At 44.8% G+C, this 24550-nt stretch overlaps 1 protein-coding gene across 2 annotated transcripts in view; it reads right to left on the reverse strand.

Annotated features, from left to right (window-relative positions):
• The window catches only part of CLASP1 (cytoplasmic linker associated protein 1), a 1312099-nt gene that overhangs the window by 1081581 nt on the left and 205968 nt on the right, over positions 1 to 24550 (reverse strand). For both annotated transcript variants that reach the window (XM_085647275.1, XM_085647274.1), the window contains exons 3-6: positions 21266 to 21344; positions 14295 to 14398; positions 11822 to 11913; positions 11631 to 11706 (exon numbers count right to left, since the gene is read on the reverse strand). In XM_085647275.1, coding sequence (XP_085503401.1) covers positions 11631 to 11706; positions 11822 to 11913; positions 14295 to 14398; positions 21266 to 21344 — 351 coding nt within the window. The remainder of the gene's footprint in view (positions 1 to 11630; positions 11707 to 11821; positions 11914 to 14294; positions 14399 to 21265; positions 21345 to 24550) is intronic.

Consider the following 24550-nt stretch of genomic DNA (forward strand, 5'->3'; position numbering starts at 1 on the left):
CCGGCGCTTGGCTGGCGGTGCGCGTGGACTGGCGCTTGGCTGGCGGTGTGCGTGAACTGGTGCTTGGCTGGCGGTGTGCATGGATTGGCGATTGGCTGACGGTGTGCCTGGACTGGTGCTTGACTGGTGGTGTGTGTGGACTGGCACTTGGCTGGCGGTGTGCGTGGACTAGCGCTTGGCGGTGGTGTGCGTGGATTGGCGCTTGGCAGGCGGTGTGCGTCGATTGGCGCTTGGCTAGCGGTCTGTGTGGACTGGTGTTTGGCTAGCGGTGTGCGTGGACTGGCGCTCGGCTGGCGGTGTGTGAGTAGTGACTTGCTGCTGGTCACTACACACACTGCTAGCTGAGTGCCACTCCACGCAATCCATCAGCTTGTGTGGTTGCTGTGTCAGGAATGCGGGTGTGTGTAAGTGATGGGCCCTTGAATGGCGCTGTCTGCTGGTGTGAGTGTTGTAATGTGATGGGCCCGCGGCTGGCGGTGTTAATGGTTTTGTATGTGTCACACGTATGAAAGGTGTATGGAAGGCCTGTAAAGCGGTTGGTGCCTTGTCGTGGCTTTACAGCTCACGAGCTGTGAGTCAATGGATCAGTTTCTCGCCCTTTCAATTATTAACAGTGCATTTCATTTTTGTGAAATCACTTGCTAATACAATTGTATATACTGAACCATCACTCACCCTCGTGCCAAATCCAACCAGTGTGTGTGTGTGCTTGAGGATTAGATGGCTGTGCAGTAATATTTGTCTTTCTGAAGCAGGGTGTACCTTGTCCCTTTTTGTGAATGTTATAATGTGTTATTTTTCTGCCTGGTGGTGTGAATGGTCTTGTGTGTATCGCGTACGAAAGGTGTGTGAATGGCCTGTAAAGCGGTTGGTGCCTTGCCGTGGCTTTACAGCTCACGAGCTGCGAGTCGCTGGTTTGTTTTTTTGTCAATTTAATTATTGACAGTGCATTTCATTTTTGTTAAATCTCTTGTTAATTCCACCAAGACCAGTCTGGCTTTATACCACACCGCAACACGGCGCTCAATCTGCGGCGCCTGCACGGGGTGCTCGCACGGGTCCCATTTGTGCGGGAGCCGGCCATCTTGGCGTCCTTGGACGCCACCATGGCGTTTGACACGCTTGAATGGCCATACATCTGGGCGATGCTGGCGAAATTTGGATTTGGACCGAGGTTTATTAGCTGGGTCAAATTGTTGTACTCGGGCCCATTGGCGCAGGTGGTGGTGAATGGGCGAGTCTCGGCCCCATTCGCGCTGGGGCGGGGCACGCGACAGGGTTGCCCCCTGTCACCTCTCCTGTTTGCACTGGCCCTGGAGCCCCTGGCGGAGTGGCTGCGGTGGCACCCTTCCATCCGTGGTCTCCGCTGGACCCCCGAGCATGAGGACCGCGTGTCCCTCTATGCTGACGATATCCTCCTGTATCTTGCCTCCCCGCGGAAATCACTGATCGTCCTGGTTGATGTTTTGCGCTCATTCGGTCGCAACTCAGGCCTTGTCATCAACTGGGCGAAATCCTGCGTTTATGTGCTTTCCGGGGAGGCTCCGGTCCTCCCACGGGACTGTCCGATCCAGATTGCCTCCCAGGGGTTTCGGTACCTGGGTATATATATCACTCTTGACCCGGAGGCCCACTATGAGCGGAATTTGCTACCCCCCCTCCAGCGCTTGAAGGAGGACGTGGTGCGCTGGCGGCGTCTGCCGCTTTCGCCGCTCGGCCGAGCGGCCTTGTTTAAAATGATGTCCTTGCCGCGCTTCCTCTACGCCCTCCAGAATACTATGGACTTGGTTCCGGCACGCTACTTCCGTGAGGTGGAGGGCCTCCAGCGGCGCCTGTTCTGGGACGGGAGGCCGCGCATTGCTCTGGCTAAACTGACGCTCCCGTGGTACGATGGGGGGGTCGCCCTCCCGGACATTAAACGGTATTACTGGGCCTCCCAACTAGCTGCAATTAATCATGGCCTTTACGGGCCCGCCTTGAACCCGGCATTTGAGATGGACAAGATGCTCCTGCCCGGTGGCGACTATAATCGAGCGCTCTACTCTGGCGCGCCCGACTCCCGTCTGACGGGACCGACGCGTGTCATGGTGCGTGTCTGGCACGCGGCTAATGCAGCTATGGGGTGGAAGGACCGTTTGACCCGGGCGTCACCGCTATATGCGTCTGAGAGGTTGGGCTCCCTGTGGACATCGAAGGGCTTTGAGAAGTGGGACACGATCGGAATCAGCACTGTGGGAGATCTCTGGACGAGGGGGGGATTCAAGACTTTTGCGACGCTGCAGACGGAGTTTCAGCTGCAGGGCAGTGAGTACTTTCGGTACCTACAAGTCCGCCATGCGCTGGGCTCCGTCTTCCCGGATGTCGCGTCCATCCCGGAGTCTTCCCCCCTGGAGGACAGAGTGCTGGATGGCCATGTCCCGGACAGCACAATCTCCCTCATATATAAAAAACTGATCAACGACAGATCGTGCCTGCTGACTAGTCTCCGCGAGGCCTGGGTTGCCGACGGGCTGGAGCTGGACGACGAGGATTGGATTTCCGCGGTGGCCTCTCCGAAAGAGGTGGCCATCCCGGCTCGCCTTCGTTTCGTCCAGCTTAAGATCCTTCACCGGGTTTACGTGACGGGGCCAAGGCTTCTACGTATGGGCTTTGCTGGTGACGGATTGTGTAAGCGTGGCTGTGGTGCCCTGGCAACTTTCATGCATATACTGTGGGAGTGCCCTAAGGTGAAGCGATTCTGGCGTGGTGTACATGAGGTCCTGCGTGTGGTTACGCGAGTCGCGCTGTTGCCCGAAGCGAGGAGATGCTTGCTGAATGTGTGGGAACCAAATGACTATTCGGTCCCGCAGACGCGGTGGGTGACTCTGGGATACATGATAGCCAAGCGTGACATTGCCCAATTGTGGGGATCCCAGAGGCCCCCGGCGGTGTTGGCCTGGAAAGAACATATGGATTGGTGTATGTTTCGTGAAAAGGTGGTGTATGTGGCGAGGGGTAAGCCTGGGGCATGGGTGAAAATCTGGGGCCCCTGGAACGCCTACCGCGGGGGTATTTGTGAGCCGCCACTGCTACCGGCTGCCTCGCCAGCTCCGTCTCCCTAGATGGCCCCCCTCCCTCAGCCGTGGCACGCGGTTCCCCAGTCCCTGATCTACTCCAATTCCCCTCTTCAGAGTTCTGCTGCTGGTTGGGATCCCCCACTTATGGAGCACGTGCTGTCACTTTGGATCGCGGGTTGCCTTGCGGGTGTGGTTCTGTGTGTTGTTTTGTTTTGATAAAAGGGAACCGTATTGTGGGCATGGAGCTACGCGGCCTGCAACATTGATTTCTCCTGCTTTGCTAATCTGCACCGCCAAGAGACTCTTGCTGTATGTATGCAATATGCTTTTGTCACTCTAGCGGCCGGCCGAGTGGTTGTAGGCCCATACCTGTAACTTTTTCAAACTGCAATAAACGGTTTCAAAAAAAAAATAAAAAAAAAAATATCTCTTGTTAATAAAATTTTATATACTGAACCATCACTCGCCCTTGTACCAAATCCAACCAGTATGTGTGTGTTTGAGGAATAGATGGCTGTGCAGGAATCTGTCTTTTTAGTCTCTCTACCAAGGTGTACATTCCATCTAAGAATAACCTACCAACTGTAGATATGTAAACGACAATTTAGCCACAATGTCCTGCAAACCTCAAAATGTCTGTCACATTTTCCTTGCAATATTGTGCCGAAATTCTCACGCTGTAGAAATAAACAACTAATTATGTCAAAACGATCTGGTTGACACCGGGAGCTTCCAGGGAGGTATGGCTTGCGTGGATCTCCCAACGTTTCCTTACCCAGAATCCACTGAAAACCTCAATTTTAGCTGGAAAAAAACACTTTTTTCACACATTTTTGTGTGGGAAAGTTGTGGCATCACCGAGCTCACACAAATCTCCCACCACCCAGCGTTCCACCAGGTCTCCCGGTAATAATGGTGCCTCACTTGTGTGGGAGGCCCAAGCACCCGCGACAGGCAAGGGCCCAAAACGTAGTGAGGCGACATCAAAATTGCCTATCTCAAAACCTCCTGGTTTTGCAAGGGGGTGTCACCTGGGTTTTTGGCCCCGTGCTCAGGGGCCATCTAGGGAAATCTACCAAACCCACACATTGAAATAGGCTAGGTCCCAGAAAAATGTCAAAACTGTAAAAAACGTTGGTTTTCTGACAAAAGTCTGTCATTCCCTAAAAGCTGAGAAAATGGTGATTTCAGCCCCACAAACCCTTTTTTGATACCATTTGCAGAGAAAAACCCAGACGCTTTCATTTGCAACCCGTTTTTCCAATATTTCCCAAACAAAACAAAATGTTGCTGTATGTTGGCTAATTTCTGGGACCCCTCCAGAGGAATCCGCAAACCCTGGGTACCTTTAGAATCCCCATGATGTTGTAAGAAAAGGACGCAAATTTGGCGTGGATACCTCATGTGATCAAAAAGTTACAGGGGCCTAAGTGCGCACTACCCCAAATAGCCCAAAAAAGGCTTAGCAGGGGGGGGGGGGGGGAAAGGCCTAGCAGCTAAGGGGTTAATGTATAGCACTTCTGGAAGTGTACACAGGTAAGGCTCCAAAAGATTTTGGGTGCTACAATATTTTCTCAATTAAGGGAAAGTTCTAGCGATAGAGACTTCTTAAAGACGTTCAACAGAAGAAAAGTATTTTTGCGCAACTTATACAGGTGTTCCAGTAGCGATGCTAAAAGTAAAATGCATATTATATGAATTTTGGATACACATATACACTGACAAAACGTCATGGTTAATTCGTTATTTCATCTACTCATAGCATATTCACGTAGTTTAAAAATATCTTAGATATTCAAATAAAACGCATGAGGTGTAGAAAACCATTATGAAATAAAACTGAAACCGCCCGAAAATTGGCCTGTTAGGGTTAGCCACAAAAACCATAGCTTCCTCCCCGCTGTGAAAAACGTAACATTTTACCCAAAATGGACAGCCCATGATCTCACAATATTCCTACATATATATCAGAACTTAGCATAATTGCATAACGCATACAAATAAATTCTAATGTATCCTTATTGATGACCTCGGCAGTGTCAAAGCCATAAATAATGTCACCGGCGAGGTCAATTAAGGCCGCAACCGTCACATCATGTTTGATTGAGGTCATCGGCAGTAACCCTGCGTCACTGACTACAAAACTAAGGATAACACAGTTAATCGTCCTTAGCCTAGTGTGTTTGTTTTATATTTGCCAAATGACATCATTTTACCAATGCAGTACAAACCGGTAATAGTATGCTGTTCAGTGAGCACAAGATACCTGCATATCCGGGTTCAAACCCTGCTCGGTGCCGACAATAAATCCCGCACGTCATTTGAAATAAGCGCAGAGACAAATAAATAACACGGGGTGGGTGCCTTTTACCGAAATCGGAGTACAATGAAGAAAAAAACATTACTACATAGGCCCAAGCAGTGGAAACGCAGTTAACTTTATTTTCATTATTTTTTATGTCCTGAAGACTGGTTTATTCAATTGAAATATTGTGGTAAAATGTCTTTCAAGTGTGCAGCATCATCGAAAAAGCGCTGCAATACCAAGGCTCGCCGACAGGGGTCCCACACAGGACTGCTTTTGTGAATAGTAGGAATAGGCATTTTCCGTGCTTTGTTCGTATCCAGTCCTTCTCGCTTGACGAACAGAGCTCTCGGCCTCGCTCCACAAGGTCACTGCGACTGTTCGCAAGTCCTCAGACTCTGCGAGTTCAATCATGCGTGAAAATATATATCTACACATATGTAAGGAAAACATAAAGTAAGTAAAGGAAGATTATCCACGCTTGAGCACGCCACAAAGTCCCCGGCCCATCGCCACAGTATTTTCAATGAAACGCATTTAAAGTGGCGAGCGCCTGACAGGACGAAAGCAGAATTTGGTTTTCTTCCCGAGGGTATTACTTATAAAGCTTGGTTATTGTAAATTATGTCGTCAACTAAACACGTGGATATTTTATTGTGCCTGAGCCGAGGGACGTTGGGCGTTAGGTTCGCCGAATATCCAGGCGTGGCGGGAACCCCTGTCGGTGAGCTCTAGAACTGCAACACGCCACTACAGACAAAGGAGAAACGGGCACCGCTGCTGCATGGGAATTAAGTAAAACAACTGTTGCAAAACACGAGGGGCGCCTTACTCCAGTCATTACTTGTTATTTTCTTATTAGGCATCAAACAGCGTTTGTCCCCCAAAAAATACACACATAACTTGGACTGTAAATTTGTGGTGTCGCTAATCCATATTTAGGTCTGGTGTTAGCCTAGACGTTTTGATTTTACTAAAATTCTATAAATCTACTTCTTTATAGGGATTTTCAGCCAGCACCCTTCATTCCTTTGTTTGTTGGTGTGTCATTCATATTTTTCTTCTGCGCACTGGGCACAAAGTATGGGTCAGCGACCGTCTGCCCCCTGGTCCGGTTCTAGCAGATGAGCCAGGCCCACCCAAACATGACCTTTGGCCCTCCTAGTCACAGCAGAAGGGGCCACAAATAAGCACCCGTTTAGTGCTTCCTCCATGTGGACAGCCAAACATGATTTCCACCCCCCCCCCCCCCCCACTTTGTTTATTTTATCAGTCAGGGGTCATCAAGGAACCTCAAGAATACATTTTAAAGTGCAGTGTTTAAACAGTCGCTGTTAGGGAAAATCATCTTAAATCGTTTTTCTTCCTATTTTTGTACTGACAGACGTTAAAATACTGGTCAATTCATTGGCAACCCTAGCTCATGTCCGAGGCAAGCTGCAGAGGAGAGGTGTGCGATGGGGGAGAGGGGAAGGAGGTTTACCTTCCAATGATGCAGCAGGTGCATTGGCACCGGGGCCCAAGATTATAAACGGCCTTCTGCACCTCAATTATGGCTGTTTCTGAGTGGGGGTTCAGAGAGTGTCATGTGGTTTAGTCTGTGTAGGACACATACAGTAATATACTGCAGAATGGGACGTGCATTATACTATTCAGATAGTGGCAGTTAATGCCTCATTGGATGAGTAGCCATAATGTGGAATTACAATGCCTACTAGAGATATTTCTCTATATATTCTCTGCCAGATGCTGTGATTAAGAAAATAATCGTTTTATCACAAGTAAAAATTGTGCTGAGTTGAATTTATTCTTACCAGTATGGCAGGGTTACAAACATACGCTTTATTTATTTCTGATATTCTCGTTACAGTACATTGCATATTCCCAGGTTATAGTCCGGGACACAGAATCATGCAATTTTATGGCTATTGTGAGTTCTGCATAATTATGGATTTGACACACAATCCATTATCTGCTGCATAATCTGCAGATAAAAAAAATGTTTCAAGCTCAAATTTATCAACATTTGATACAAAATGCGGCAATACATGTTGCCACACAGTTGAAGGCCCCTCACAAAGGCTGACTGGTCACTTTTCTGTTGATTATTGCTATACTTGGGTGGTAAACTTGTACTACTGAGGTGCAACCTATGCCCAGATAGTAATAGCAATTGTGGAATTTTTTTTTATAAAATGTGCCTCATTACGCCGCATTATTTGGCTTTCCTTGCTTAATAATTTAGTCAACCCTGCCGCATAATTTGATCCTCCCCACCGCATAATTTTAGAGGTCCTGATTATAAGTGATCTTACTCTTCCCATGTACAACCAATGGTACTGATCAAAATTCAGTTCAATAAAGAGCTACCAAAAATTATGCAATCTGGAATGATATACACATGGTGGCATTAAGGCTATTTATCCAAACATTTACCTCAGAACTAAATATTGAATTCCACAGGTATATTTTAAAATTGATATCACTAAAGTTTTGCCACAAAGTATGATTTTCAGATAAACGGATAGTCTCTGTGTCCATTCCAGGATATACTTTATAAAGTTATTTTAAAATCAATTATGTATAATTTTTAGGACATTTCATCTATTCTATTGGATCACATTTCCTAAATAGTGTTTGTTTACTTTTTATATTTCACTGTATAGCAACTGTTTGATAAGGTTCGCTGTTACAGTGAGAGGTTGCACAGTAGAGGATTCATGCACAGAAGTTGCAGAGCGTGTAGTCCTTTGACCTTCAGGACCCAAAGCTGCATCATATACTAATTCAGGAAATACATGCTGTCTGCTGGCTTCAAGGAGCTACACTGGCGCAGATGCTGCCACCATTTGTGAACTTTTGCATGATTATGCTGAAGCTTTTCCAGTACTTCATAACATCTAAAAATCTATGTTTCTGCAGTTGTTATAGGAATTGCAACAGCAGCCTGTGTGACCACCATCTCCTGTCCTCTCACCTTCCCGTTGCATAATGAGTGGAAACCAAATTTGACCATTGTAGTGCATGAGATTGAGCTCCCAGCAAACCTATGCATCAATGACTTTGTAAGGGAGTTTTCAAATAACAACAGGGCCTATATATCACAGATGGGGAGTACTGTCACTTTTAAACAGGTGCGCTGGGTGGAAACAGGGACAGTACACCGTGTTACAATTAATGTGCTGCCCTCAGGGTAGCCCGGAACCCGCGCCTGCCCTGGGGGCAGCGCTTTAATGAAAAATCGAGCGGATGTTTATAAGTGTAGAAATCACGTGATTCACAATGCAAACGGCATGATGCCTGCAATTTAAAGAGGGGAGGAGAGAGAGTCCCTTGCAGGCAGGTGCAGTTAGTGACTGCACCTGCCTGCAGGATGATGTCTAGTGGGTCCATGGTAGCCCCTTGGCCCCCTCCAGGTGTCAGGCTTAAGGAGGCACAAGACTGTGCACCACCTTTTTGTGATATATTGTCAGTTCGCATCCTAAAGTCTATATTCCCCAGTACCGGCATCCATGATATGAATCGGGCACAGAGGCAAAGTCAGTCCCTGATTTGCATGGGGCCATACTCCCATGAAAATGAGGGAATGCGCTCTGAAAATAGCGCTGGCTCTATATGTGCGCCCGTGCTATCAGTATTACAGAAGAAGCTGCACAAGGGACCCTCTTCTGTAATGCCATAGTGCACAAAGTGGGCCGTTGCATCCCGGGGCTCTCTGTGTGATACACCCCAGAAGGTTACTCTCTGACTGCAATTACCGGGCATATAAACTGCTTTAGGTATCAAGAGTACAGATTTTTTGTTCCAAATGTGTTGCTGTTTTTTTAAACCTTACCAATGAAAGGAAAAGAATGACATAACAATAAACGGTAAAAAAAATCACAGTTTGCAAAGAAATGTGTTGGACAAATTGGAAGGAGTAAATAGCCAGTCTGCCTAGTGCAAAGATGCAAAGGCTTAGGTGTGGTTACAAGGACCTTCTCAAATGTGAACTACTGTTACAATCTGCTTGGTATCCAGGTACTTCTATGAGAGCTTGGCCTGCAGGAAATTATAAGGCTTGGGCCTGACGAGTATAAACATTCAGCTTTAACTTTCAAATAACTGTTAGGAAGAAAATATAATGTTAATCTAGCGCTTGTAGGCTACCTCCAGAATTGTCATGAATTGGGGACACATTGGCCCACCTAAACACACCCATGTCCCATTAAGATAACAATTTCCTGGAACCAGGCTTGGTCAGCCCTCTTCAGCCTCTGGCAAACATCACTGGTTAGTGAAGGCATTGCACTCCTTCACAAAGAGAACATTTACATAAACAGTAGTTCCCTTCCATGCCAGTATCTAGAGTAGCAATGCGTGCTTTTTGATAGCCAAAAATATTTTTTGCTTTTAGCCAATCTACAAAAAATAAATTTAACATTTTTGCAAAACAAGCCTCAACCAAGCCCTGCAAAGGACTACCAACACCACACTTACTGGCTTCACCAATGCATGGTTTAATATTTTTCCAATAATGGTCCCTGTTCTGATTTTGGAAGAGCGCTGGGATATATCAAGTAAACAGTCTCACTTGGACGACAGCAAGCTATGCTCCAGGGTGTGCTTCGTTGAAGCATGTTGAACTGCAGAGTTGTGTGATGACCAAAGTAGCACTCTTATCCAGACATTGGTTGCTGGTCATAAACAAGGAGAGGTGTGAAGTGGAGTTGAGGGACTGAACACGAGTGCAGCCTTTATTGGAAACGTTTTGGTGGCATGCATGAGGAGTACTGGAAAGAACTTTGTTGTTACACACTTTAGAGAATGACGACGTATTTCCTAAAGAACTGAAGACATGGCCACTATAGACAGACTTCCATTTTTAACAAAAATGCACACTTACAGTATTCAGCACCATCTGTTCACAGGGATAGGTGTGAGCTCTAAAAGTACATTTAGCATCATACTAGTGAATGATGACCAGCTTGACACTATCAAGTATGCATTTTTCAAGAGGGTACCGACTGCAAAGCACAGCGTAGAGAGTTACGGTGTTTACACCACAAAAAACATCTTCAGGGCGCAGGCCCATTCACTTGACTCACCTGACTACAGCAAGTCCTCACAGGATTTACTCCCACCTCAAGTCCATCCCTTATGCTCTCCAATAACCAAGGAAGCAAGTGACAACAGTTAAGTCCCCTCCAAGGTCACCTTCTATGTCATTTGTTTCAGGAAGTCGTGGCAAGAGGCCAATTCTCATAGTTTAATCACATGAAATGCACAGGATGGAAAGGTTGTGCTTTTATGTACTGCGATATTCTGAGAATTTAGTTTATAATGTAGCAGTTGTGTCTGTTCTGATCGGCTATAGTATAATTTTCCTTGCTTTATTTTGGAAGGAATGTTAAGTGCATGTGCAGCAATTCTGCGAATAGACTTGTCGATGAAGCGCGCATTACGAATTACATGGGTCAGGTTCTGAAGTTACGAAATATGACTGGGCTCAACATATGTGGGCAGACATGTCTAATCAGAGAACACACAAGTGTGTCTGTACTGCTGTTACTGTGGACTCTGCTGATCCGTTAGACTGAGCACATAATCACATTCAATTGTTATCTCTGAAATGCCTAATTTTGTGAACTCGAATACAACTTTAAAAGAAAACTATTTTGAGTCTGTCATCCATAAGACAAGGCATATTCCTCTGACAGTTTGCAGTGTACAGTAACAGTAATGAAGTACAGGCGCTTTCTTGTCATAGTCTTGGTCATCAAACACCTTCACATAGACATCTGGTTACTATTTTTAATAAATTTTTCTTCACACTGAAACAATGCAGGACAAGTGCAGACAAGTGAACAACAAACCCTTCCCCTCCCGCAAGAGTGTAAATTTCAAGGTACACAAACACATCCTCCCCATACACTGTACACCAGCCACCTACCATAGAAAAGGCAACACCTTGGCCCTACCCCTCCCAATCCTCAAAACCACAACCATTCACCACAGTGACTTATGCTCTGCCTGAAACTAAAACTTCACAAGCATTCTCGCTATTTTCAGTCATCTGAAACAGAAGGTCCCGCCTCTTCATAACAGGATATGAGTAAATGTAATAACAGGCATGTTGGTCTTGTCACAGACTATGAAGTGTAGCATATTACTTTATAAGAAGGGCAGCACATACATTAAATGTTCAACTGGGTCACTGGTTGTAAACAATACTATTCTCGGATAACAACATTTTCAGAAAGATCTTCAGTAGTCATAACAAAACTTACCTGGCTATTGGGATCGCCAAGTAAGTTACATATATGTGGCACAATTTTGCTTAGTGTTAAACTATTGGCTCCATGCCTAAAAAATAAAAGAAAATGGTATTAAGATCACTCCCGCGGCCATGAATGTTGGATGATCTATCCTGTGCATTTTGCACACCATGACCATAGGCTGCGGATCTGTGGCGACTTACACGCTGAGCGTTGAAATAAGGCAGAGGCATACTCCTTCCCTCGTTCGGAAATTCTTGTGTTTGAAGCCTCCTAGCATTCTATCCCACACATACTGCAGAAGAAAAGCAGAAACACAAAAGAACAGCCTAATTAGTACAAGGCATGATTTAATTTTCACAGTTCCATCTTTGCTGAGGTACCCTTAGAACTTTGGCAAGTGTTTGACAGCACTGAGGAGACTTCTTTATTAAAAATATAATAGCCCCACTAGAGAGAGAAATGTAGATAAAGTGAGGGTACAAAATGGGGCAAAAGGGCATCACACTGTCACACGATAAGGAGATGAGAGGACGTGGAAGTCAACAACAAAAACACGGTTTAAGCAGTCACTACACAACCACTTGAAACTGCACCCAAACATGTAGCTCTGAGTCTGAAGATACTTCTAGACTAGCTCCAAACAATGCCCCATTGCATGCCAAAAGGCCAGAAGAAATGTCAGGACCATAATGCACAGGAGCATGGCAGGGAAGATAGTCTACTCTGATATTACGATGAGGTTAAACCCACTTTAGTCGACTCAAGACAAAATAACTCTCAAGCAGGAAGAAAAATAAATCTGCACCAAGGCTAAAAACACCTAAAAGGATTTTCATGTCTTCCACATACGGATGACTACGGTCATGTCTGAATTCACAAACATGTTAAATACTACATGGGGGCTTGTTTTTCTTTAAATGACTATACCACCTCAAGCCCACCATGTTGAGACCATGCCTGAAGGAATACCAGAGCGACTATATGCACGTCAACTAATTTAAGGGAGCTTGTTTTACTTTCAACGACTAGACTGCCTCAAGTCAACAATCTAAGCCCAGTGTATGAATGGAACAGCATAGAAAACAAACGCTAATTAATACATGGGAGCTAGTTTCCTTTTAAGACTAGTTAACCTTCAGTCCACTCTCTCGCCCACCCTGCTCTACTACTTAGGCATCTCTTAACTGGGGGTGAGCATTAACACATTATCTCATTTAGTAATTCGTACAAGGCAAACTCAAGTGGCAGTTCCATACACGGTGTAGATGGTCTCCAAAGCACAGATCTTGTATCTTGCACAAACACTTTTAAGGGATACACTAAAATAGTGCTTATCTGTGACTATACGAGGTACATATACATTTACAATATACACATACATTTAAAGTTGTCACTTTTTTAATGGGGTTGTTTACCAAGGAGCAGGTAAAATTTAGCTATGTACATATACAATGTCACTTCTGCTACCTGTTGTAACTTAAAGTATTGTGTTATACCATTTTCAAAAGCTTTAATCTAAACAAGAATAGGTAACTGTTGTGTGTCCCTGTAAATTTGAAAGGTATGGGGTGCATAGAAAACTACCGAGGTATACATGAAACTCCTCCCAGATAAATGTAACGCACTATATGTCCGAACTGTTATGGTTCTACAATGACATTTCAACTGCGCTTTACTTCAGAAATAGCTTACTAGTCAAAACTGCTACGTTTACTCTAATGTATGGATATTGGATGTATTGTGTATGTACAGAATAGAACAAATGCATGCCTCCTGACTGTTGCTGTTATGAATTTGTGACAAAACAATAAAAAGTATTAAAAAAAGGTATCAGTTGTGACCTGTAAGATCTATACTCAAAAATAAATAGTCCATCAGATGGAGGGACCCTTTTTCTTTTTGTTGATGCGTAAGACAGTTGTGCTTCTAGCACATTTGGATATCAAAAATATACACAATAGTTTTTAGTATGACGTAGATTACACATCTTGAGCATTTACTGTATGCCGAATTATGGTTTAAATACTTATCAGGAGGACATTATATTTCCGAATTAGCAATAGTTCGAAAATCTATAATTCATGAGGGAAAAATTCTCTTAATTGCTTACCTTACCCGTATACATGTTAACATAAATATTTGTTCAGGTGTTCAAGGCAGCCATGTACTGCCAAAGTTCGTATTTATTGCTGTTCAGACAGCAATCAATAAATAAAGAACCTTTATTCAGTAAGCTGGACCATCTTGCCTTCATGCTGCCTGGTTTTGCTTTGTGTTCTTTCTTGTGTGCTATCGTAATTACTACATTGGAAGTACCAGTGGGCGCCTTTGGTCCAGACTTTTGGTAGGAGGATATGAAGTTTCAACTGCTACTCTGCCTGGAGTCCCAGTTGTGTGATTTGGGGTGAATAGCTGCAATCCCATCTTGAGACGACAGTCAAGTCACCATTCTTTTGGGGCGAGAGGGGGGCAAATATATCATTTAAGCTTGAAAGAAGAGGCTACTGTAGGAAGTTGATGTGTTACACTGTACTAAAGTTCATCAAATGATCGATTATATCTGCCAAAACAGATTATGCTAGGACATTAATGTAGGATTATTAGCAATAGCAGTTAGGTAAAAGTATAGTTTAAAAGCATTTCTATGTAGTAAATACAAATGGTTAAAGTTACCTGAGGAACAGTAGCCTGCTCCATGATTTTGAGTAATAAATTCTGATCTTGTTCTCGGACAGAGTCCTTAGCATCTCCCAACCGATCGATTAAACTTGGGAGTACTGCAAAGAAAAGAAACAAGCAATGGTAAAACACACTTCTAGTACTTTTAATTTGTGCCAAAATCATACAAAACAATTACAACTTTCTCATCTTTAGCTCAAATAATGCATACATATCACAGTAGACCACAGCTATTTAAGGAACTTTAATGTGGTATTCCTTTCTTTCTCTTTAAAATTCTAACTAGTGTAAAGTGAATACAGAAGTAGGTTTGCATAACTACCTTCGCAGGGTCATTGAAGAGATGATTAAATATGTAGGCCAACAACAAATCAAAGTGAGAGGAAATAAAAATACGTAATATCGACATAAGCCAAATAGATCACAATAAAAACACAGACAAAAGAAGCTGTTGCCACAAAAACATGTCTACTATATAGGGTCATTCACCAAAACAAGCTAGCATAACAAACACAGAGTAGATGTTTTAAGTTTCCTTATGCCCCTTCTATCCTCCTGCTTGGACAGCCAACTCTGACTGAATCTATTCTACCCATTTAGGGTTATGGCCCAAATGATTCATCTCTACGCTAACTGATTTATTTAATAACAGGGAATTGAGATCATTTGAGACATTCATGACTAGTTTGATATCCCCCTGGTCATTTCCTAACTTTTGTACAAATTAAACTCTCTTTCCTATTACTGAACTGAGGGCATAGATCTTCTGTCCTGAGCGACGGTGGGACTATAGACAATTCCTTAGTTGACTTGGTGCTGAGCCTCTTTACCTGACCTGGAAAAGGCAGAGCCTGGGCTAAATTTATAGATTTGACGCTGCTGCTGGCCAGGAGAAATATTACGAAAAATTGGAAAAGCAAGACCTCCCCGATGGTATAGATGTGAAGCAAGGTTTTGCTCCCCCTAGTTGTTATCTGAAAGCACACACATGCACCAAGAGGAAAGAGCTGGTTTGAGGAACTGTCCCATTTCACAAGATTGGGATTCATTAGTGGAATTTTTTTAAACTCATGTTAAAGATGATACACTTAGTTTGAAAAATCTACCCAGAATTACAAAACTTGCGTTGGGTACTGAGATTCTATGGAGTTTCTTTTACATGTTTCACTAACCGTAGCTATGTTTTCCCATTCGAGAGTTGGTGCGATCGTCCCTATGGAAGTTATGAGGTCTGTGAGATGACACGACATCATTAACCTGTCTTACATTTTTAATAGTTGTAAGAAGTAACAGGCAAGAGGAGGGGACGTACCCAGTACCTCTTTGGACGTAGTTTGGTCTACATGGAGGATGTACAGGGAGGTTCAAAGGCATGTTTCAAACATGGTGCGGCTGACATTGCTGCACATAAGTAAGAGATGTTGCACATAATGTCAGAACAGACGCAGTCGTGCATATCAAACATGTTCGAAGGGGTCAGTATCCTACAGTTGAGACCGTCGCAAGCTGCACCACATGTTGAGACCATTACAAAGTGCACAGCAGGTGGATGCCAAAGTCCACCAAGGAGCATGCAGAAGAGATACAACTACCATGGAGGTACTGCCAAGGAACCAGAATACATAGAGTCCTGTAACTTGTGTCTAGGTGTTCTTTCTGTAGTGCTTTTCATACAGGAACTCTGACTTTGAGATACCTTTGGGAAACATACGAAAACAAACTATCAATACGGCTCTGAGATATCCTTGGATTTCTGGACACACTGTTCCTTTATGCTTACCCTTATTAGTGCAAAGATATCAGCCAAAACATTTTGTATATTGTCATTTTAGGGTTGAAGGGCTTACACAATACAGCAAGGTAAGAAGTGGGAGACCAATTCAAGCTAGCAATCTGAGCGGAAAATAAACAACATTTTAAAGGTTCTAATTTCATCTGCTAGTCTGAAACTTAAGGAGCTCAAATTTTGACCAGAGGTAAAAGTAGCCTAAAGACTCCCAAATTCAAAATGTCTCCAATCAGGCAAGTCTTTATCAGGTCAAAGACCAACCCCTACCAAGGCTGGGACCCTGTATATGCTGGGGTAGGACATAAGCACTTTATAAGTTGCTTCACTAAAAGAGCCACACTGAATCACTCAGTCTATTTTACCCTCTGGTCCTCACCCCTCCCTTTGAGCCCAATGCATTCAGTAATATCCCAGACACCATTCTAGTTTACATTTAAAAGTATGCTCATGCTATTCTAAATATTTCCACTTAAATTATTAACAGGGACTGTCTTTTCAGTGTAAAAAGAAGCAGGATGGCCCCAGGAGCTTATCCTACGTCCACTGGCTCAGACAGACCAGAGAAATTGCTTGGATTAGCTAGACGGCTAATTTTTCAATCTTATTCTGCCCTACTAACAGGAAATAGCTTTTAGATACGTTACCACAAGTTAACTCTTCTTCTTGTCTCCACTTTCCAGTTCCTACTCCCTTCTTCTCCCCCACAACACTTAACTCTGCTCTCAATGCTAGCAAATTACATTTTACCCAAACAACAGCAGTCGAAAGCTTCTTTCCTTTAAGGAGTTCTATCCTGTTTTAAGCAGTTCCTGAATCAGCCTATCTGAATGCTGGCTACAACGAACAAAATGTATTCGCTAAGGGAGCTGTCCATTGCAATTCATGTCTGTCCTTGAAGGGAGGAGAGTTTTGCTCATCTTGCTAATTCAAGAACTTTGGTTGGGGTAGGGGGTCAAGATTTCACTTCAAATAATGACTAATCATCTTAATTAAGCCATTCATTGTAGCAATTGTTTCAATAGCCTACATTCCATCATGAGGAGGACAAATACAAGATATACTTATCAGTCGAATCTGCATTATCTAGTCAATTCACCGCCCACCCACAAAGGTTAGGAAATGGCAAAATATCCAACATTTGTTCCTTAAAGGAAATTTTAGTCAGTCATAAAATTCTGCGAACACCCTATTTTATAACATTCGCCCCATTAATCCTAGAATATAGCTAGAGAGGAGGAAAAACATTTATCATTGGAAAACTGGATAATCCCTTTAGAGTCCATTGATTGTCTCCAAGCTTATTACCAGTGATGATGTGCTTTACCTGGGAAAGGTATGAAAAATTTCAATACAGTTGAATATTAAAAACCCTATTAAAAACACTCGAAATCGCAGTTAATTTTGCTCCACAGTGCATTTAGTATAGCGCCTGCAACGTTGATGAAAAATTACATTAACAGTTACAAAAAAAGTAATCTCTACTAAATTGCAAGATGCATGTAGACTGTAAGGTTAAGAGAAATATAAATGAACTAAGCAGCAAATATATGTTTGGAGAGATCTGAATACCGCCAAATTATTTCAGTTAGACACCAAAAAGTAATGCAAGAGTTCATTTTGATGATTTTTGAAATTCTAAATACTATTTTTTGTAAGTATATATAAATATTAGTTGTCATAGGAAGTAATTGTGTGTTTTCTGCCTTTCAACAAATTTCTTGAATTAGACGGCCCACAGGCCCATCTTCCAGAAGAAATATGAGCGTTGGTAGAGACCTTGAAGCTAAGTTCTTGAGTGATATTATATTCTCCAATAAGAGTCAAAAGCTGTTGCGATACTAAGGGCTTCCAGGTTCAAATTTTCATCTAAGTTTGTTTTACTCTAAAGAATACTACATGCATGATGCAAGGTTTAGCACTTAATCGTAACACAAGATAGCCCTCATAAACCAGTACATTTAAAAAGTATAACTGGCCAAGGTTACTTTAGCTTTAAGATTCATCAATACAATAGATCAACAAGGGTCAGAATCGAAAGCCCTTTATCGAACTGAACGATTGAAAGATGGCAAGAAAGAAGAGCTTTCGGGAAAGATGAATGAATGAATGCAGGAGAGCAAATGTGCATAATAAGTAAACAGAAATGGAGAAAAGCACATGGCAAGAGAACACAGTTGCTAAAGAGAGGACTGAAGACCAATAAAGAACAAATTCAAGATAGCTGAGATGTGCAAGAGGGCGTGCACTGGGAGAGCAGAAATAACTATGAAAGAGATCAGAGGTACTGAAGAATGAAGTGGTGCAGGAGGGCAGACTGGAGAAATACAAACATAACTGTCTCAAACTGAAGACACACAACATAGAACTACTGCAGGAGTAGATTAAAGAAAATAAGGAGAACATAGGTGCACGTCACAAATGAATGCAGGAGATCAGATGTCCTTAAGAAGAACAATTGCCTGAAGGAGATCGGAGGTGCAGAAGTAAGAAGGATAGATGCAGGATAGCAGAGATTCAGGAAGAGAAGAACTAAAGGAATGAAGAAGAGCAATGGTATGAATTAATGTAGGACGACAAATATACCTGAGGCTCTGATTACTGTAGAATGCAGGAAAACAGTTGCAGGTGATGACAGTGAAGGAGACGACATGTGCAGTAGGAGACTTAAGGAGTACACGAAGGCGGAGAGAAGAGAAATGAAGGAAAGCACGAGAGAAAGGAGAAGAGAATAACAAAAAGGTCCAGAATACAAAAATAAAGTAGACAAGAAAGGAAAAGGGTTTGGAAGGCAAACAGCAGGAGCTGGCTGATGAAATAAGGACGGATAGATAAGAGGTAGACAGATTAAAAAACAGTTTTCATACTTCACTAAATTGCAGAATCTATTCTGGATCAACTGACAGAGAATATGTTTAAGACCCCAATGCAACCATGCTTCTCAGATCCAGTCAGTCTGCAACAAGGGTTCCCTCAAGGTTTGATTCTCTCCCCACCTCTTTTCAATTTCTCCCGTGAATCCTTATGCAGGATCCTTGGTACTAAGGAGTCCTCTTCCACCTATACGCCGACAACGCTCAAATCTACCTGAAGGTAGCTTGCCCGGAAACGTCACCCGCCTCTCCTATTCCCTGAATAAGATTTGAAACTTAAATGGCAACCAACCACATCAAACTAAAACCAGTGAAAACAGAATTTCTTCTCATCTCTCCTAAGAAAGTTAACGCTTCAATGCAAGCCCGGATGGAACTCCTCCTGGACACTGATGGTCACCCTTCTGTCTTTCAGAACGCCAAATCTCTTAGATTCATCCTTGTCAAATACCTTAGTATCCAGAGCCATATCTCCTCCATGACTAAGAGTACCTGGTTCCACCGAAGACTGTTTTGGAGAATCATGAACCTCATCCCAGCTCAGGACCTTAAATATGTTGTCCAGATGCTCGTGCTCTCCAGACTGGACTAAGGAATTGCACTCCCAAAGTCCACCAGAGAAGTCCTACATGCCCAGCGGTGTAACAGGACACAAGAGTCGTGATCACATCTCATCCACTGCACGCTTCTTTTAGTGTCTTTCTAATAGAGGAGAGAGCTCAATTTAAACTGCCTGCACCACTCAAAGCTCTTCACTACTCCTCGTACCTCTCCGAAAAACTGAAAATCACTGGCACTGACCGAGATTCATGAAACACTCAATTGCTCCTTCTCAAACCCCCACCTTTAGACACAAGCAATACCTGAACCAATCCTTCTCCGGAAGCGCTGCAAAAATATGGAACTCCCTCCCGCTGAGAAGTCACCAGACTGCAAATCGTGCTACCCTCAAAAAAGAACTCAAACCATTCCCTTCAAACAACACTTAGCCAAAAATTGCTCTTCACACTCCCTCCAATCGCATTCCAGCCTCAAGCTGCACAAACTATTGATGCTCCTCACGGGGTACTGTACCACCTGCTTTTGAAATCTATGCTTTGTTATGAATGAGTAAAACGCGCTCTACCTCCTGATCGAGGCTAACTAGCATTCATGCCACCTTTAATGTACATGTATATTTTCTATTTGTTTATTGACATGTTCTGGCTTTATTGTGAAGCGCTCGAATGCTGGGCCATGTCCGTGTTATATAAAATCACCAAAATAATAAATATTAATAACAGATTATGAGAGTCAGCCATGCAAACGATTGGTGACACTAAGCGCATGGCTTAAAGCCGCAGCATTGTGGCATATAAGCAAGCTGCAGCCAGTCAATGTTGAAAGAAGGATGTGAAGGAGGGGGGAATAAGCAGCAAATGTTTGCGAGAGTAAGAAAAACATGGCTTGGGTCCTGCATTCCATGACGATTAGTACCTGAGAAGAAGCATCCTATCTACACTCAAAGTCTAGAAAAAAACTAGTAAGACTGGCAATACTTACCAAGGTTACCAATAATTTGGGCATGGATAGGGAAGTGCCAGCGTAGGGCACGGAAGCGGCAGGTAATATTTAAATCTGGTGAGGCGTGACACCCCCAAAACTCACCATATACCAGTTGCATTTGCTGGAGGGTCCAGTTGCCGCCCGTCTCTTCTCTCATGGGCGGAAAGGGAAGGACTTCCTCCCTTGTAGAACTCGAAACCAACAAATCACAGCTCCAGGATTGGTCGGAGCAGGCTAACCCAGCACTAATTTTGAGGCTGGGGGCCTGTGGCAGCAATCCCTCGGCTGTTTCTCAACCCTGGGACTGCAGGCTTCGAAGTGCGTAGGTCAGATTGGCTGGCTGGAGGCTGCCGGCCAATCTGACATGCGCTCTGGCAGGGGGCTAAAGTAATAGTACAATTGCTCTAATCAGCCCAGCCCCCCTGTCCTTGCGATGTAACAGCGCGTGCCTGCGACACATAATAAAATTGTATTTATTACCATTTTATTAATGTGTGTGATGCTGCTCCGCCATAACAGAGGTGCCGCCCCTGGTAGGGCACATGCCTGTTATTGCCCATCTACAAAATGTTCTATGTTCAAAGCTATAGAAGCAGTTTTCAGTTCTAATATTAGGTGGCCAGATCCACAAGTTAAGAACATGAAATAGCCTGGAAGCAAGAGGTGCAACATGCAAATCATCCACATTCTGGTTTTTCTTATCCTCAATTTTCTGGACTGACATGGATAGAGAATAACATTTAAGAACGGTGATGTTTTACCTGTGCCAATCTGTGCCCTGAAGCGATCTTGTAAACGGGACACCAGTGCAGACAAAACATCCATTCCAAGCAAAGCCACCTGCAAAAACCAAATGGGAACAAAGACATTAAAGTCACACCGAAGGCATGTTGAAAATGCAACAACTGTGACAAAAATAGAAGTCGATGAAAGTCTGAGAAAACGCAAAGAGACCATCAATATACACTAGCAAACACTTGTTTAATGCGAAACGGCAAAGCTGGTAGATCTAGCATTGCGAATAAAGGGTAAGTGTTTTGTGCGTTTAACACAATCTTTTGTATGCATTCCTCTAAAAACATGATCATACAAAGTTGGCAACAAGTAACAGTTACTAAACAGGCAACAGTAAAAGTCGAAATTTGTACCCAAAGATTTTGACGCACTGTAATGATGTTAATGGTCATCGTTTAACCCATATGGCTCACCTTTTTGGCTTAAATATTGTAACGTACGACTTGGCGGCTATATCGTTCCTGTAGGAAGGTAGGATCATTCTGCATGGTTACCCCCACTTTTTGCCTGGTGCTATGCTGGTGTTTGACTTGTCTGACTGGGGTCCTGCTAAACAGGACCCCAGTCTCTCTACTCCCTCCCGTAAATTGTTATGTTCAGTACTTGGGTACATCCTAGATTGGATCCTGGGGTTCCCTAATCAGTCCTTAGTATATTGTACTAAGGTACCCAGGGCATAGGTACCCCAGAGGTCCCCCAGGGGCTGAAGCATGTATTATGCCACCCCTGAGAGACCATTCAAAATGGAACTACAGGCCAACCATTGCAGCCTGTGTAAGTTAGTGCTAGCACCACTTACTAAAGATGTAGGTTTCCTATATCTAGGGTCACTGCACTTAAAACCTATACATCACCCCTATAGCAGGCCTTATCAATCCTCAAGACAGGGTGCTTGGTTCTAAGTGCGAGAGAGCCTCTGCTTGAGCAGAATACTCCTACAGCCTACGGAGACCATTCTCCCGGGCTGTAAGTGTAACAGCCATATACTATCTAGAGTAATTACGCGATGACCATCTCGAAATAGGCTGCAACGAATCCTATCATGTTTGGTATAAAACATGTTGGAATCATACCCTCACACCGTTTACGTTGTGGGAGGTATGATTCCAAGCACTGGAAGAGCCCTCCGTTAGGCTCTCTGTGTTCTCGGTGCCAGCCTTCTAGACCCAGACAGCACAAAACGGTTCCAGAGACCCGATTCTGCCCTCCTGCTGCTAAGCCAAGCTTGAGCAGGGGAAGGTGAAACAGGCATCCTGTCACAGGGAGGTGTGACCACCTCCTATACAGGATTTCGTGTATTTGGACCGGGTGGGTGCGTTTTGCCAGTGCCACTAAGTCTGCACAAGGGGCACATTAGGTGTCCCCATGCATAGTCCAAGTAAAACCAGCTCTGAGAGCCATTGGCTCCCGCTCTGGCATGAAACTGGACAAAGGACATGGGAGTAACCTCCCCCCTGTGCAGTCCCTCCCCTGGGAGGGTCCCCTGAAGCATTCCAAATCTTTCTTTAGGGTACTTAAGGGCTTACCTGAGGGTGGATCCCTAGATTCGTTTTGGGACAAGATTCAGATCAGACACCACTTTTTCTACTGTCTGGCCACTCTAAATTTCGTTTGGGCCAGACTTTGTTCCCCTTTCAGTCTGTTGTATGTACCTGTGCATCATACAGGAACCTTCCAAGGCCTGTGGGCATCAAAGACACCTGATGGAATCTCCCTTGAAGTGAAGGAGTCACTTCCCTGCATTCGCAGGCACTGCAACTAAGTCACCAGTCTGCTGTTTCTAAGCTCCTCCGGACTACGTAAGGTTCTGCAACACAGGTGGTGGTTCTGCACAGCTATCGAGGCCTGCCCTGCCCTCTTCTATCAATCAATCAATCAATCAATCATTTGTAGAGCGCACTACATACCCGCGAGGGTCTCAAGAAGCTGGGAGGGGGGGGCGCTACTGGTCAAACAGCCAGGTCTTGAGTAGCCTCCTGAAGGTCAGCAGGTCTTGGGTCTGTCGTAGGCTCAGTGGGAGGATGTTCCAGGTCTTGGCGGCGAGGTGCGAGAAGGATCTTCCACCGGTGGTTGTTCTCCGGATGCGAGGGACGGTGGCGAGTGCAAGGTCAGCGGAGCGGAGCTGGCGGTTGGGGATGTAGAAGGAAAGTCGTCTGTTGAGGTAGGCTGGTCCGGTCTTGTGGAGTGACTTGTGTGCGTGGATGAGGACCTTGAAGGATATCCTCTTGTTGACGGGGAGCCAGTGCAGGTTTCTCAGGTGGGGAGTGATGTGGCTGTGGAGTGGTACGTCGAGGATCAGTCTTGCAGAGGCGTTTTGGATGCGTTGCAGTCGTTTGATGAGCTTGGTCGGGGCTCCCGCGTACAGGGCGTTTCCGTAGTAGAGTCTGCTGCTGACGAGGGCCTGGGTGACTGTTCTTCTTGTGTCTGTCGGGATCCACCTGTAGATCTTGCGGAGCATGCGGAGGGTGTTGAAGCAGGAGGAGGAGACGGCGTTGATTTGCTTGGTCATGGAGAGCGTTGAGTCGAGGACGATTCCCAGGTTGCGTGTGTGGTCGGTGGGTGTCGGGGCTGCCCCCAGTGCCATCGGCCACCAGGAGTCGACCCAGGCTGAAGGGCTGGAGCCGAGGATGAGGACCTCAGTCTTGTCCGTGTTCAGCTTCAGTCGGCTAATCTTCATCCAGTCGGCGACGGCCTTCATTCCTTCGTGAAGGTTGGATTTGGCAGTGATGGGGTCCTTGATGAGGGAGAGGATCAGTTGAGTGTCGTCGGCATAGGAGATTATGTTGAGGTCGTGCTGTCGGGCGACGTGTGCGAGCGGGCCATGTAGATGTTGAACAGTGTCGGGCTGAGGGAAGAGCCCTGGGGTACGCCGCAGATGATCTCGGAGGCTTCAGATCGGAATGGGGGAGGCGGACGCTCTGGGTTCTGCCGGAGAGGAAGGAGGTGATCCATTCCAGAGCCTTGTCTCGGATCCCTACGGCGTGGAGGCGTGCGCGTAGTGTGCGGTGGCAGATGGTGTCAAAGGCGGCAGAGGTCCAGGAGGATGAGGGCCGCGGTCTCACCGTTGTCCTTCAGGGTCCTGATGTCATCGGTGGCGGCGTTGAGGGCAGTCTCGGTGCTGTGGTTGCTGCAGAACCCTGACTGTAAAGGGTCTAGGATTCTGTTTTCTTCAAGGTATTGGGTTAGCTGTCTGTTGACGATCTTCTCGATGACCTTGGCCGGGAACGGAAGCCGAGAGATGGGCCGGAAGT

This window comes from Triturus cristatus, chromosome 3_2 (genome assembly GCF_964204655.1).
Source record: "Triturus cristatus chromosome 3_2, aTriCri1.1, whole genome shotgun sequence".
NCBI classification, from domain to species: domain Eukaryota; kingdom Metazoa; phylum Chordata; class Amphibia; order Caudata; family Salamandridae; genus Triturus; species Triturus cristatus.